This window comes from Hipposideros armiger, unplaced genomic scaffold (genome assembly GCF_001890085.2).
Source record: "Hipposideros armiger isolate ML-2016 unplaced genomic scaffold, ASM189008v1 scaffold_15, whole genome shotgun sequence".
NCBI classification, from domain to species: domain Eukaryota; kingdom Metazoa; phylum Chordata; class Mammalia; order Chiroptera; family Hipposideridae; genus Hipposideros; species Hipposideros armiger.
In genome coordinates this window covers 3,110,083-3,125,692 of record NW_017731365.1, presented here as the reverse complement: position 1 = coordinate 3,125,692, position 15,610 = coordinate 3,110,083, and the positions used below count along the sequence as shown (strand labels likewise).

Sequence of the window (15,610 nt, the reverse complement as noted above, 5' to 3'; positions counted from 1 at the left end):
AAGTAGAAGTATATTCTATTAAGTTTACTTCTATTTCAGAAGGATAAATGCTATAAGCTTACAAAGAGCCTCAAGATTTAATTATCTAAGTTTCTTTTATACTTATTTAGTTTTATGAATTTTGAATAATTTCTGTGTTTTTATAAATTTATATTTACATTCATTTTTACAGCTTTAGTAAAGTATAACTGACACACAAAAACTGCAAACATTTAAAGTGTGCATTTCCATAAGTTTTGACATATGTATACAACCACTACTACAATCAAGATAATGAATATATCTATCACCCCCCCAAACTTTCCTCATGCCTCTTTATAATTCCTCCCTCTCCCCTCTCCTCCCAGATAACCACTGATCTGCTTGTCTACAGATCTGCTTGTCTGCAAACATTAGTTTACGTTTTCTAAATATTTTTTTATAAATGGAATCATTTGTCTGGCTTCTTTAACTCAGTATCATTATTTTGAGATTCATCCTTGCTGCATGTATCAATAGTGAATTATTGTCAAGTACTGTTTCAAGGGATGGATATACCACAATTCGTTTATCCAATCACCCACTGATGGGCACTGGGGTTGTTTTGAATTTTGAAAATTTTAATGGGTTTTTTTTAAGATAGCAAATGTTGACTAACACACACACACAAATTAAATTGCATTATTAGAAAGTTCACAAAACTAAATAAGTGTACAAGGAATTTAAGTAATTAAACTATCAAAAGATGGTTTTTGTACATTTCTATCATTTATCCTTTTGAAGTTATTAAAGTTTAAAAGTGCACTATGGCTTTTGGGACTCCCTTTATTTGTAATAAGTGTCCCAGGAGATTATTATGGTCAAGCAATTTTGGGAGGTACTGTGCCTGGCACACAGTAAGCACTCACTTAGGTGTTTGTTCTCAGTTCTGATTCTTTTCCTTGCCCTACAGACACACACACACGCACGCATGCACGCACACGCACACACACACACACACGCACATGCACACACACACGCGCGCGCACACGCACACGCACACGCACGCACGCACACAGGGAGGCTTCTCCCAGCCACAGGCTCAGCTGGGTCATCAAACACCAGCCCAACTTGAGCACCAGTGACTCTCAGTGGAGAGAAATGGGGAGGTGGGGGACAGGGGTGGCTAGCGGGACTGTGGGAATCTCTAAGAACCTCCTGGGGTGGGAGGAGAGGGCATCCTCCTGGTGGGCTCTTTGTTTGTTTCCCAGGCCAGGCTGAGCCTTCACCTCCTGACCCTGTGGGAAGCACAGGTCCGACCTGGGCTCCACCCAGGAGGAGCTGGGGAGGACAGCATGGCCGGGAGCTGGAGGGAGCATGAGCTTTACAGTCAGACAGGCCTGGCCCCTACCAGCTGTACCATCGCGCACCAGTGTTCTCCAAGGCCGATACCAGCCCTGCTCACATCACACAGCTCCTGCAAGGATCAGGAGAGAGAACGGAGGTGAGAGGCTGGCATACTCGTAAATGAAGTACACAGAGGTCTCCATAACATAAATTGTGTTCCTAAGGATCACTAAGAAGGTATTCTCTTGTCAAGATATCAGCACACCCCAACAGGTGTACTGAGCATTTATCGAACCACTACTCTGTACCCCGCCATATGCTCAGGAAAGACGTGGAAGAACTTGAAACCATAGAAAGCTGGTGACCTGTGGGGCTTACATCCTTTTGGGGGCCACCGGGTCAAGAAGCACTTCCACTGTGTCCCCCAGTCCAGGGACTGGGTTAAATGTATTCATTCAACAAATATGTACTGAGTATTTGTATAAGAACTGTGCTGAGCAGTGGGGGTTCGAGGGGAACTGAACAGACAGGGAATCTGTCTTATAGCCCAGTGCTGGAAGCGGAGAACAAACAAAACAAGTTAATGTCCAGCCCTGGAAGTGCTATGGGGTAAATGGACAGGGTAATGTGACCGAACGGTGGAGGTCAGTGCAGATGGGGTACGTGGAAAAAGGCCTCTCCGTGCAGGGCGATAATAAACGGCTATGTTGGAACATGGTGGTATCCAGTCTGGGTTCAAAGTCAGGATGGCTTAGGGTCCATCACAGCTTTACCACTTTACCAGCTAGGGCTTCCATCTTGGCCAAGCTGCTTAACCCCTCTGAGCCTCAGTTTCCTCACCTGTAAAATGGGAGTAAATGTCCAATCTGCTTCATAGGCTTGATGGACGGATACATTAGATAGTGCAACCACATTATGGTAAGCGCTTATTAAATAACAGGTTAGTTCTATATCATCCAGCCTGGGCCAGGTAACCACAATCCATGGGTTAGTCCCTGTGGAGAAGGATAGCGAGTGGGCCCAAAGCAAACATTCCCCAGTCTACGTTTCCAAACTGACTCCAGAGTATCTTTCTCTCATCCAACATACAGCAGGGGTCTCAAACTCACTTGTGTTTAGGGCCAGGCAAATGGGCGCCATAATTCAGGGAACGGTGGGGACTGTGGTGCACTTTAGGGAAACAGCTACTGCCCAGCTTTAGGGAATGCTTGCCACGTTGAAATGAGGGCCCAGGCCTTTCCATGTCTCAAATGATGGGAGGAAAAACTATTTTATACAAAATCTGAAGAATGTTCAGTGTTGGTGACTTAAATAAAAACTTCTCAAAGTCCAGTTGGGGACAGACAAAACACTGGATCATGGTTTGCAACCTCCATTTACTGACTGCCAGGCCCTTTGCTAGGCAATCTGAAGAACACAGAGTGAGGAGGGCAGCAGGCTTGCTGGTGGAAAACTCCTAGGGGCTGCAGAACCTCAACCTGTCAATAAAGAACTGCTGGGATCAGGGCCTGAATGGGGAGGTTAGAAGCGGGAGGGAGACCATGTGAGGAAGGTTTTGTCCGGGAGGAGATCCCTGAGCTGGACTGTGTGAATAGAGAGGGAACAAAACAAATCTGGACAGAAGAACAGCTTTGGATTTGGGGAAGGGTAGGTGTTTCCATGGGGCTGGGTGCACTGGGGTACAGGGGATTGTGGGGCAGGCTCAAGCTCCAGCTCACAGAGAGCCACGTGTGCCCAGCAGAGGCACCTAGCCGGGACCTCTCAGCTCTGGGTGTCCGCCTCTGAGACCAGCAGGTGGGATAACAGAAAGTGTAGGCAAGCACTGAAGGTGGAAGCCAGAAGCCTAGCTCTGACCTGCCGTACCATTTCCGGGATTGCATTCATTCATTTAGGCTGAAGATCACAGCAAGCGATGGTCAGTTTTGAACCAGGGGCCGAGGCTTCGGAGAGGAACAAGTCAGGAGTCGTCTCTGCTTCAAAGTCTGATGGCGGCCACTGAAGAAAGTTGGGACAACTGCTCTGATGCTTTACTTAGAAGAGGGCTCTGCAAATCGCTGGGGCATTAATAATAGGTTTGTAGAGGAGGCGACTTTTAAGCTGTGTCCTGATATATGAGTAGGAGTTTGCCAAGAGGACAAAGTGGAAACAGCAATGGGCTGCATGTAGAGATGGTGAAATGCACAGGTCTACTGGGAACTTGCTTCAGGAAAAGGGAGTTCATTCAAACACTTGACACATACTTGCATTCCTATGTGCCAGGAGCTGTGCTAGGCACTGGAGGCATGACAAAGCAGACACCCTGCACCCTCACAAAGCTTATGCTGTTTAATTCCTTTGTGCCTCAGTCTCCCCATCTCTGAAATGCTTTACATACCTCGCAGAGCTTCCCTGAGGGGGTGAATAGGATTACACAGGCGAACATACATGTATTTGGGAAGACAGCGAGTGTCACATTGGCATACAGGAAATGCTCATTAAACACCGGGGGTGCCAAAAAGGTGTGCATATTTTAAGAGATGTTACATCCGTTTTACTTTTCAAAGTTGAATTGAATTACGGTAGCAATGGGTAGTATGATGTTTGCTTAAAAGATGGCGTTAATCAAATGAATGCTAGCATGATTCATTGTATTACAATTTTAATACAGTGTTTTCCTTTCTTAAAATGTGTATACACTTTTTTGGCACCCTCTGTATGTGCAGAACTGAAACGGCTTGCTGCCTTGACTCCCTGAGAATCTAAGTCTTGGAGTTAACCTGCCATACACTCACTAGATAAGCAGGCTTGTTCAATGAATGAATACACAAATGGCCAACTGCTACGTGCACTAGACGCTTTCACGCATTTACTACTTACAGCACGCCTGTCAACTACATACTATTTTTTATCTCCATTTTACAGAGGAGGAAGAAGGAGCTTCAAGATGCTGAGACACCGATGGAATATGCCCAGGTAGTGAGAGAGAAGACTCCAGGTTTTTCTTCCCGGCAGCCTGACCTCTGAGCCCCAGCACTTACCCATGTCACATATTGTTGCTCATGTCAAGACAGGGTCTGGATGGCCCAATGGGAAGCACTCAAGAACTTCAAGGGACTTTGCTCCCCACCCTCCTGCCAACTGGGATGGCCCTCAAAGGTTATCTCCCAGGGTCAGGGAAGCTGTTGGTCAGTCTGGCCATCTGGGGCAGGGGAAGCGAGGTGTCATTCCCTTCCTGGGAAGAGGACAATTCTGGTCCTTCTTGTAAGAAACAGATCCTAGATGAACATAAAGCCCTTTAAATATGAGAAGGATGACTGTTAGCCTCTCTCCTGAGGAGGTGACAGAGACTCGGGTTCTTCCAGGTGCCAGAGCTGGAGAAAGTTCAATGATGGATGGGCTTTGACAGAGTGGCTCTTGCTGGTCAGAGTAATTCCAGGCCGCCATACGGCTCTGGGCCAATACACATCAGAAATGAGCTCTGTCTGCAGCTCCTGGGTCCTGGCAAGACAGTTATTTGAAAGTTTTTGTGTGTTTTTTAAGTCTTAGTACAGGCAGATGTTCACTCTCATCTATGGGGAAGATACAGGGCTAAAAGAATGGGCTTGATTAACAAGCAGTCCTGTCCTTCACATACTAGCTGTTTCCACTTGTAAATCTGTGGCCTTGAGCAAGTTACATTGTTTCCTCTGAGCCTGTTTTCTCATCTGTGAAATAGGGACAATGATAAAATCAATGCAATGATTAGCAGAGTGTCTATTGCATTAGGTGCTCAAAACATATTAACTATTATTATGAGCATTCGTTTTTAACTGAAACATTTATTGAGCACCTACTATGTGCCACACAGTGCAAGGGAGATGGGATGAATAAAGCTTTATCCTTAATTTCAAAAGACTTCTGGTCCAGTATGGGAAGTAGATATATCATCTTTTTTGCTCCTTCCCCATCTAGGTGGCTAAGACATCTCTGTGCTGAATGTCCCTGTTTAAACAGGGACCACCTGCATTCTAGGACACATAGGGATTGGGGAGATCTGGGTTTCTGCAGGGGCTGACTCCTGTACCTCTGTCTAGCTATATGCACTTCCCCAGTATTGTCATTTTTGGCTACCCTGTCCTTGTCAGGGTACTAACATAGCACTAACCACAATCTATCATTGTTTTCTATTTATATATTCATATTCTGGGTGAGGGTGCCATCGGCATCTGTGGAAGGGTTTGATGTGGAGGGCTGGGGTCACACACCCAAGCCAGCAAGAACCCCCAGGCTGGGGAAATTGGATGATAACCACAATGATATCCAAATATGGAAGGCTTTACAAATACACCAGCTTTTCAAGCTTGCAAAGCATTTGAGCATTCGTTTCATTTAATCTGCAAGGAAGGAGGTCGCTCCAGTGATATTTTACACATGAGGAAGCTGAATGCAGAGAGGTGGGTTCGAAACCACAATCAGAGCCCCAGCCCACCCAGGTTCTCAAAGTTGTCTGATAAGAATTACTGGGGTGCTTATTAAGTGTTGATTACCAAACCCTCTCTTCAAATTCTAATTCTGAAGGTCTGGATTGGGGCTCAGGAATGAATAGTTTAACAAACACCCCTGGTGATACTTATCTTTAGGCAAGTCCGGACACAGTGCCATTCACTGATTTTTTTTTTTTTTTTTTTTACTTAGCTAAGATTCTTTGGGTCCCAACTATGATCCATACTGTGGTTAAGAGCATGATGAACAAGACAGTTCCCAGCCTTAAGGAAATAACAGTCAGCTGACTGAGCAGATTGTCCAGGTCCCATGGCTGGGGGTCTGTAACCCAGGTCTCTCCTAGGCGAGATCCGTTCCTCCTGGGTGGGACTGGCTTCCACCCGGAAACAGGTTGGAGCCTGCTGGGCCTCCTTCCACTGTCTACCACTTGCTCAGGGCTAAGCTTGTGGTTCTCTGGGGCTGGAGGCATCCTGAGAACGATGCTGAGGTATGCATGGCACATAGTGTGTTTCAGTAAATGCCAGCCAGCTGCTAATATGCTTGTTAGCTAGGAAAGGATATGGGGTGCAGGGGAGAAAGAGCTCTCCTGTGTGGAGGAAAACAACGGGAGCCTGAGGGGGGCACAAGGCTTGACATTTCTTTAAAGATAATTCCAGGTCTGGGCCGACTTTGCACCTGAAAGGGAGGCTAGGCAAGGATCCCTCTTGAGCAGATGAGGAAAGCAGGGCCCAGAGAATTGGAAGTGAGAGGTCCTGAGCTGAAACCAAGGTCTCCTGGGGGAACCGCCAGGGCAGGCAGGGGCTACAGGACATGGACATCACGGGCAACACCTTTTACCTGAAGGATGATATGTACCTGTGAAGAGAAGAGCCTGATGCTATCATAGGCGCTCCACTCATACACTCATGGGGGCCAGGAGGATCACCGGTCAGCTATGCTCAGGGTTCCAGCTTCAGCCAAGCACTTCCCTTTTCCCATGGAGAAGTCCACCCTTCGTTCTAGTCACTCTCAGCCTCTGTCTTCCCCAGGAGAGCACTTCCATATTTGAAGCAGATCCCCGTGGGCCTTCGTCTAGAGCTTACCTTCTTTGTTCCAGAAACTCTGCGTACCCAATAGCTCCCCAGAGCCTAGCCCTCCAGATGGGCCCTGCCAGATAAGGCCAGGGGGTGCTTCCAGAGGTCAGCTGGACAGTGTCCAGGAAGGCTGCATGGGCCAGGCTGGGCTGAATCATCACAGGGCAAGTGGGGCCGCACCCCGCCTGGGAGCCACCAGGGTCCTCCGCCATTCTCTTCCTGCTCCTTGTGGAGCCAAACATCCATTTGGAGCCTGGAGGGACAGGAAAGGGCAGGGATCCCAGGTGGAGCAGAGTAAGGAAGCCAAAAGTCTGACCTGGGACTTTGTGGGTAACAAGCCTGCTGTACCTAGAGAACCTCGAGCGCTATCGCCCAGACCAGGCAAACCCGACGGTCCCTGGACCTGAAGGCTCCGCTGGCTGGCTTTGCGGGTCTCTTCCCTACAGGCCCGCCCCCAGCAGGGGGTCCCTCAGGGGGCAACCCCCCAGGGTGGGAGGCGTGTATATGATCTTAAAGTTTCCCCCAGGGAGGCAGGGCGGGGCGGGGCGGCTGCAAAGGCCTAAGATATAAGGGCGGAAGCGCCGCTTTCAGGCCCGGCCAGCCCACCATGCACGCCCACCGGCTGCCCTTCCTCCTCCTGCACGCCTGGTGGGCCCTGCTCCAGGCGGGCGCCGCAACTGTGGCCCCAGGGCCCCTACGTCCGCGGGGCCAGCTCTCATCGCCGTCCCCTCTCGCGTACATGCTGAGCCTCTACCGCGAGCCGCCCCGGGCGGACATCACCCGCAGCCTGCAGGCGCAAGGTAGGCTGCCCTGCCCCGCCCCGCCCCGCCGAGCACCCCGGGGCACCTCAGGTCACATCCCGCCTCTGGACACCGGGAAGGCGCTAGAGCCGGCCCGGGGCGGCGGGTCAGTGTTGCGACGCTGCCGTTGAGGACGTACCCACGCGCTCGGAGGGCGCGTCGGGGTCTGGGTCTGCGGGTGTCTCGACGTCTGCACTGGCTCCGGCGCGGGGTTGGTAGGTAGCGGGGATTGTGGCGCTCCGGACGTGTCCCGGACAGAGACCTCTGGGTTCCGGGTCGTAGCTTAGCGTGGGCAGAGCGCGGTGTTGTAGGTGGGAGCCTGCCTGCGCCAGTGCTTAGCTGTGCGGTTTTCTTAGATTACGTAATCTCGGGCGCCTCAATTTGTGCATCTGTCGAGTAGGGATAATAGTAGCTGTTTTATAAATGTGTGGCGAGGGCTAGGTGGCAAGGCACAAAAAAAAAATCGCTTAGCACAAAATGAGGCGTAGTAGTCAAGTATCGTTAATATTGCTATAATTATTTCGTCTTGTCGAATTTTTTTCTTTTCGCGCGTAAGGGTGAATGGGCGCCCTGGGTCTGGCATTGGGAGTATCTCAGGCTGAGAGCGGGTATCAAGCATGTAACATCAGGGATTAGGGTTCATATCTTTGGAATTAGAGATGGGGAGCCTGGAGTTCGAGAATTGAGGCAGGCTTGGGTCCTGGAGGCCAGACTGGGGAGATGTCAGTGTCCCGGGTGACACAGCGCCTCGATTTGGAGAGGGTGGGGGAAGTCAGTGACCATGGTGACCTGGGAGTCTCGCCTTTGAGGACGAGGCAGCACGTCTGGGCACCAGGCGCTGCAGGCAGGTGGGTGTTGAGCAGAGGGAGCCCTTTCCGCGGAGTCCCCTTCCCATGTTCAATCCACATCCTGGCGCCTGGGGTGTGAGGGGACCCCTGCCGCCCTGCGCCCCCTGCAGCCTGCCGGGGCTAGACGGCCCTCCCTGGGACTGGGGCGCAATCCACATCCGATAATCTGATCTGACTAGCCACCCGCCGGCCCCTTGTGGTCTGGGGGGGTGGGGACTCCCAGCGCCCTGGCCTGCCCAGTCTGGGGTCAGAGGGCTGGTGACCCTCTCCGGAAGGGTCATCTGGGGACCAGCCCGTCTAGGGACCCCCGGGGAGCGGGACAATTTGAAAATTACTGGAGTGTTTCTCTCCTCCAGAAAGCTGCGGGGTGTGGGGCGAGGAGTGAGGGGGCATGAGGGAGTCGGGCAAAGCTGAACGCCCTTTTCCAGTGCCCCTCCTCCTTCCGGAGAGTTCCCGATGCTTTGTGGTGATGCCGCGGGTCTGGGAGTCTGGAAAACTGGGTTTTGGTCCCTCAAACCCCGCTTCCCAATTCCCCATGTGTCCCTGGCACTTCCGTTGATTCCTCTTTTGTAAAATAGGGAAGTGGCCTTCTTTCTGCCTCGTTTGTGTGTATGGTAAAATATACATAACAAAATCGACCGTTTTACCCGTTTTTAAGTGTACAGCGGCATTAAGTACATTTACATTGCTATGCATTGGCTTTGTTTTTTAAAAGCAGTGAAGTGAGAAGAGCCTGGCTGGACGGAGACTGAGAAAGGATGCCCTAAGCCGGCTCCTGTCCCTCCTGGGTGTATTTGTAAGCTCCGCCAGGATGGCGGGAAATGGGTGTTGGAGTCTAACCAAATGGGCTTTGCATCTGTGTCTGTCACTGGTCAACAACCTTCACCTTGGACCTTCAGTTGCCTCATTTCACAAAATGGTGATAAAATTTGGGGGGATTTAAGGAGACCATGCTTATAAAACACTTGGCGTGAGGGCAGCTGTTAACGGTAATCACCGTTGTAATTTATACTCAGGTAGAGTGGGCATTCCGTGTCATGCCCAGTCCCTCCTTTCCTACAGGACCCCAAACCCCAGTTCAACCTCAGTACCCTGTTTGAGAGGAAGGAACTCCAAGGGCACAAGCCCAACCACTTCCTTCTTTAGAATTGGAGGCGGATGGAGATATCACTGGGGACTGTGTGTCCAAGTTCAGTGCATGGATGGCTTTCAGGGTGTCCATGAACCCCTTCCTCATACCCACCCCAAAATCACAATTATTACATAAGTGGGAGATAGTTTTTTTCCTTGGGAGAGCATTTTTAGCTTTCATCAGGCATCAGTGGACTCCCTCTCCCCTCCCCCCAAAAAGATTAGACACCCCTATTCTAAGATGAACTGGAGCCAGGTCAAGGAAACCTGGGTCTGTCCCAGGGAGCCCTTGGCTGGGGGTGGGGTTTGGAGTCCTAGAGTCTTCTAGCAGGAAGGAGTAATCTCCCTGCCCTCTGTCCATACACACTGCCCATCCCGGTAGCAGATGATTTTGCTCCCCTGTCCAGGTCTCTCTCTGTCTGGACACCTTTATTTCTAACTTCGGCTCTGGGCAATAATGAGGTGGTTGATGATGGCCAGCGTTTATTGCACTTTGGTGGTTTTACGGGGTAAAGCACTTTACACACATGATCTCAGTAAATCTCAATACCCTGTGAGGTGGATTCTGTCACCATCTCCCTTTTACAAAGAGGGAAACTGAGTCCCAGAGGAGGCCTCAGATAGTGATCTGCCCAATGTTAAACCGCAAGTGGAGACAACAGGGCCGCTGCTCTTAACCACTGAGCTAGAAATGCCTTCCTGTGAAAGGCCATTTGTGGATACTTTAGATAACATGTTAACTCCTGGTGCATGTGGCCAGGAGTTGTTACATGTCCCACCTAATCCCCAGGTGGCCAGGTGGTGCTGCAATGGGCAAGGTCAGCCTCCTCCCCACACCTTTGGGGAGAGTTGCCAGTCAGGGGCCGGTTATTGCCCCCTGCAGGTGCTAACGAGGAGAGAAGTGGAAATTAAGTGAAAAGGAGTAGCTAGAGATGGGCTGGGAGAAGCTTCCAGAAACTGAGGCTGGGAATTGCCCCTTCTAAGGGAAGCTGTATTTCCCAGAGAAGTTCACTTACTGTCTGACCAAACACGCTCTGTGACAAAATAGAAAAAACAAAACAAAAAAACTGTTCTGTGATCTGCCTCGAATGGACCTAAATCGGAGATCATCCCTACCTCCAGGATCTATGCACAAAAGGGTTACTGTTTTTATCTCTAATGAATAACCCCTGACTTTTATTTAGCAATAAACCTTCAAACCTCTTCATTTCCCTGGGTCCTCTATTAATGCAAAGATGGGTAGAGCATTACTATTCTCGTGGCAAAAAATAAGAAACTGGGCTGGAAAAAAGTTCAAGGTCATTTTTAGGTGACCTAAAAATCCACAAATCCATGCCATTCCCAGACGTTGCACTAAATTAGTCCAGGACTAAAATTAATGGAATGTGCTTCCCCATTCCTTTTCATCCAGTTTGGACTTGGTTGTCTTGGATGGGTGGAACAACGGGGGTGTGTGTGTGTGTGTGTGTGTGTGTGTGTGTGTGTGTGTGTGTGTGTGTGTAGAGGGGAGGGGAGATGAACTCATCCAGTTTTCACCAATTGTTCTCTGGCTGTGGACTGTCTTGAGGGGGAGTGACAGAACAGTGATTTGGGCTTTTCAGTTGGGTAAATCCAGGTTTATTCTTGGCTCTGCCACCTTCCAAGAATGACACCTTGGGTGGGTCATTTAGCCTCTCTGAGCCTCAGTTTTCCTCATCTCTAAAATGAACTCGATAACATCCAACTCATAGGGTTGGGGTGAGGCTTAAGAGAGATGATTCACGTAAGGTGAGAGATCACACATGAGCTCTGGCTGTTGTTAACATCGCCTGAGGCTGCAGCAGGTCCTCACTCACCCTGCTTCCTTCTTTTTCCCCACCCAGATGTGGAGGTGGATGGGCAGAACTGGACCTTTGCTTTTGACTTCTCCTTCCTAAACCAAGAAGAGGATCTGGAGTGGGCTGAGCTCCGGCTGCAGCTGTCCAGCTCTGTGGAACTTCGCCCAGACGTCCCGCTCTCCATTGAGATTTTCCACCAGCCAAAGCTGGAGGCGGACCAGGACTCAGCTCACTGCTTAGAACGTCTTCAGATGGAACTGTTCACTGTCACTCTGTCCCAGGTGACCTTTTCCTCAGGCAGCATGGTCCTGGAGGTGACCAGGCCACTCTCCAAGTGGCTGAAGCACCCTGGGAAGCTGGAGGAGCAGAAGTCCGGTTTGACTAGAGAGTGTTGGCAGCAGCCTCCCACGCCACCTGTCACTGATGTACTCCTCCTGCTCTACTCCAACCTCTCCCCCGAGCAGAGGCGGCTGGGTGGCTCCACCTTGCAGTGGGAAGCTGAGAGCTCCTGGCGGGTCCAAGAGGGACAGCTCTCCCGGGAGAGGGGCAGGAGGCACCCTCGACATCACTTGCCAGACAGAAGTCAACTGTGTCGGAAGGTCAAGTTCCAGGTGGATTTCAACCTGATTGGATGGGGTGCCTGGATCATCTACCCCAAGCAGTACAATGCCTATCGCTGTGAGGGCGAGTGTCCTAACCCCGTTGGGGAGGAGTTCCATCCGACCAACCACGCATACATCCAGGTGTGATGCCAAGGCATGGGGGAGGGCAGGCAGTAAACCACGGGGGAGAAATGGCCGTGCTGCCAGAGCAGGGACACAGGACTCCAGCTTTGCTATTAAATTACAGTGTTCATTCATGCACAGTTATTCAGGTACCTGCACTGTGCCAGGTCATGTGCTAGGTCCTAAGGATGTAGAGATGACCAATGACAACATCCTCAGAAAGCCTACATGGAGTCGTGTTCTGTTGGGTAGCCTTGAACGTGATGCTTTCCTGGGACTTTTTCTTGCATAAAATTAGGGGTGGAGGATGTAGACTGGAGGGTCTTAGCTCTGACATTCTAGGAAAGGAAGTTCAGAATCTGGAGTTTGGGGGTAGACAGGCCTGGGTTTGATTCCTACTTATTAGCTGTGCGATATTGATCAAGTTGCTTACTCCCTCAGCCTCAGTCTTCCCATCTGTCAAATGGGGAGAGCAATGCCATATTTCATAGGGAGGTTGTAGGGTTAAATGAGATGATATGTATACCTCAAGTATACTATTTGGCAGATAACAAGCATATTTGAGGTTATATTCTTATTAGAAATCTGTGACTCACTGATGAAATGGGGGCCATGTTTATGGGTGCAGGGTTGATATACTCCTGTTCCAGCCACTGTACTTTTACTGCCTAAAACAGGAATTGGACACCCATTTTGCAAGAGTTAGATAAGGCCAGAGGCTACCACCAGGTGCCACTAATCAGCCTAGGGTCTAGAAGGAGGTGGAGGGAGAGGAAGGGAGGGAGAATGAGAGGGATAAAGTAGAGAATAGAGGCTACTGTAGTGGCCCTGATATGATAGGTAGCCCTGCCCTGCTCTCCAAGGTCATAAGGAACCAATGTATCTTTATTTACTCCGAGAAGCCTAGAATGAGTATCTCTTGGGGCTGTAGTACATCTTCCATCCCAAGCGTCAGGCGGGGTTCAGAGGTTCTGGGGAGTATGTGAGCTGAGCTCACGTGAGGGAGGCACTAGTGCGGCCAGCGCCCTAGAGGACCTGTCCTGGGCAAAGGCCCCCTGAGCCTCTTCCAGGCCCCACTTCATGCCACCAGCCTACCTGTAGCACAATCAGAGGGAACAACAGAGGTCCAGATAGTCCTGGTTGCCAGCTCTGATCTGAAAAGACGTCGCTGGCCCACAGGGACAGGGCCCGGTTCCAGAATGCCAAGGGGTTGTTACCTTTTCTCTGTTTGCCCTTCTTTGGGCAACAAAGTAAATCCTACAGGAATTTCTGCATGGCTCTTTTCTGCCTCATATTTCTGGAACTAAACCAGGAGTTTCTTGGGATATTTTATAAACTGGTATTTACTGTAGACTAGAACCACAGAACATGCGTTAGCTACCTCTCTACCCAGATACCGCGTTTAGAATCTTCTGTTCAGAGGATGTTTTAAAAAAGAGAGTTGTTTTACAGGTTAAGGTTGACGATGTGGTGGCATGCTGATTCCTTTATGAAAACAACTGTCTTCTATTTTTGTACCCAGGGACTGATTGTAACTCTCTTTTTCACCCTTTCCCCAGAAATGACCCTGTGTTGATCGGACCATTGTGATGTGAATTGACCCCCTCTCCTTCCTTCCTTTCACAGAGTCTGCTAAAACGGTACCAGCCCCACCGAGTCCCTTCGACCTGCTGCGCCCCAGTGAAGACCAAGCCACTGAGCATGCTGTACGTGGACAATGGCCGAGTCCTTCTAGACCATCATAAAGACATGATTGTGGAAGAGTGCGGGTGCCTTTGAGGCGGCCCTGGCGGGGTGCTGGATTTGCCTGTGCCCTGGAAGGTCAGGAAGCTCCTGGCAGACGCGATGAGCATCTAATCCAATGAGGAGAAACAAGGGCGGGGAAAGTTGCTCTGGCCCACCAGAGCGGAGGAGGAAGGGCCGCCCACCCCGTAAAGGAACGCTGTGTGGAGTTCGGCTACACGCAGAGGCCACTGTCGGGAGAGGGTGGAGGAAGCCTGAGGACTGGCACTGCTGGCTTTTCTTTACTGAACAGCCAGTGGCGAGTAAAAGCACTAGTGGAAGAGTTCTTTACCTGGCTTTTTTTTAACCGGCGAACCCCCGGAAATTGTATGGGAAAGTTGGGGCGTATGTGCATTTATTTTTGAGGGGGGACAAGGCTGTCTATAAATTTTATGTATTCTTGAAAGTGGTCTTTGATACCCCGCCCTCCCCCTCACACACACATACACACGATTAAGCATCACTGCGTTAAATTAAAAACGGTCAGCTCTCTTTGCCTCGGGCTGGGTTAGGGAGCCCCACATCGTTCTGGCTGGCCAGCGGCAATCTGTTGGCCTTGTTCTGGGCTCCCTGGAGTGGATCTCTGCTAATGAGTTGTATAAACAATAAAGCCACTGTATAGTCCTTCTAGGCCATCTGGTGCCATTGAAGGGAGAGGCAGGAACTCGTCCAAGAGAAGTGGCCATGTTGGACTATAGAAGTCGGGGCCCTCAGACACCCCCCGCATCAGTCGGCTTTGGCAGACACAATCGAGTCTATTAAAGTTAGTGACAGTTCACCTCCATCTCTCAATGCATGCTATTAGTGAGGCCCCTGAGTTTCCTACCCAGTAGAGATGAAGGCCCTGTCCTGGTTGGGTTCTGCTCACAGCTCAGCCACTGTGAAGCTGTGTGACCTCAGGTGAGTAAGTCACTACTCAGCCTCATCCTGTGACATGAAAGCAGGTGGATCCTAATGCATTCCTGTTAAATGTCCCTTGGCAGGCTCAGAGGAACCACGACCTTTAAGCCATGGACTGTCCTCTGGGCTTTATCCCCATCTCCATGTAAAGCCTGCTAAGCCCAGGGCCTGCCATAGCCCATTTATCTAACCTTTAACTGCTCTTTTGTCACTCAGGATTCTAACATTGGTTTAATAGCAGCACAGCAAAAGGAACTCGTTTTCTTATAGGAAACTCTCCCGCCAAACACACACGTCTTCGCCAAAGGCAGCAATTCTGCATTTCTCTTATCAGACCTCGTTGAGCGTTGCCCAAACAGGGGCTATCTTTTCTTGTTTGGCAGGGCAAGGGGGCCATTGTGTTGGGAATGTGAGTCCATAGTCAACTTACCCGCTTTCCCAAGAAGCCCACTAACTTGTGCTCCAGCCTTAGGGAAATGATTGCAATCATGTGGGGACTCTTGCTGAGTTTAGATATGACTCAACCACAGCCTTGGTTGAGTCCAGGCAGGGGTTGGCTAGGCTAGGGCCAGGCGCAGGCCTGAGAAACCTCAATGCCCTGATTCAGCAACAAAGCAGATCCTGCGGCTCATCTCCTGGAGTAGAAAGACATGCCCTAACCACAGTTCAAAAATCACAATGGGATTCTGCATCTGACTCAGAAAACAGTGGAGCGGGGGAGGCCTTGTGAGGTCAGCTTTTGTCCCATCCTCTTTCCTCAACGAGACC

The 15,610-nt window shown here is 50.2% G+C and overlaps 1 protein-coding gene across 2 annotated transcripts; it reads left to right on the top strand.

The window, feature by feature from the left end:
* Positions 1-4,237: 4,237 nt before the first annotated feature.
* On the top strand, positions 4,238-13,939 carry NODAL (nodal growth differentiation factor). 2 transcript variants are annotated; one of them, XM_019624744.1, is made up of 3 exons: positions 4,238-4,257; positions 11,481-12,178; positions 13,787-13,939. In XM_019624744.1, the coding sequence occupies exons 2-3, from the start codon at positions 11,687-11,689 to the stop codon at positions 13,937-13,939; spliced, it is 645 nt and encodes a 214-aa protein (XP_019480289.1). In that variant the 5' UTR covers positions 4,238-4,257; positions 11,481-11,686. The 2 variants fall into 2 exon arrangements, with proteins under 2 accessions (XP_019480289.1, XP_019480281.1); XM_019624736.1 differs by lacking the exon at positions 4,238-4,257 and adding an exon at positions 7,447-7,639.
* Positions 13,940-15,610: the final 1,671 nt, after the last annotated feature.

Coding starts and splice junctions, on each gene's coding strand:
- NODAL (XM_019624736.1), top strand. CDS start 7,447: ATGCACGCCCACCGGCTGCCCTTCCTCCTCCTGCACGCCTGGTGGGCC. Junction 7,640..11,480: donor CCGCAGCCTGCAGGCGCAAG/GTAGGCTGCCCT, acceptor TTCCCCACCCAG/ATGTGGAGGTGGATGGGCAG. Junction 12,179..13,786: donor CCAACCACGCATACATCCAG/GTGTGATGCCAA, acceptor TTCCTTTCACAG/AGTCTGCTAAAACGGTACCA.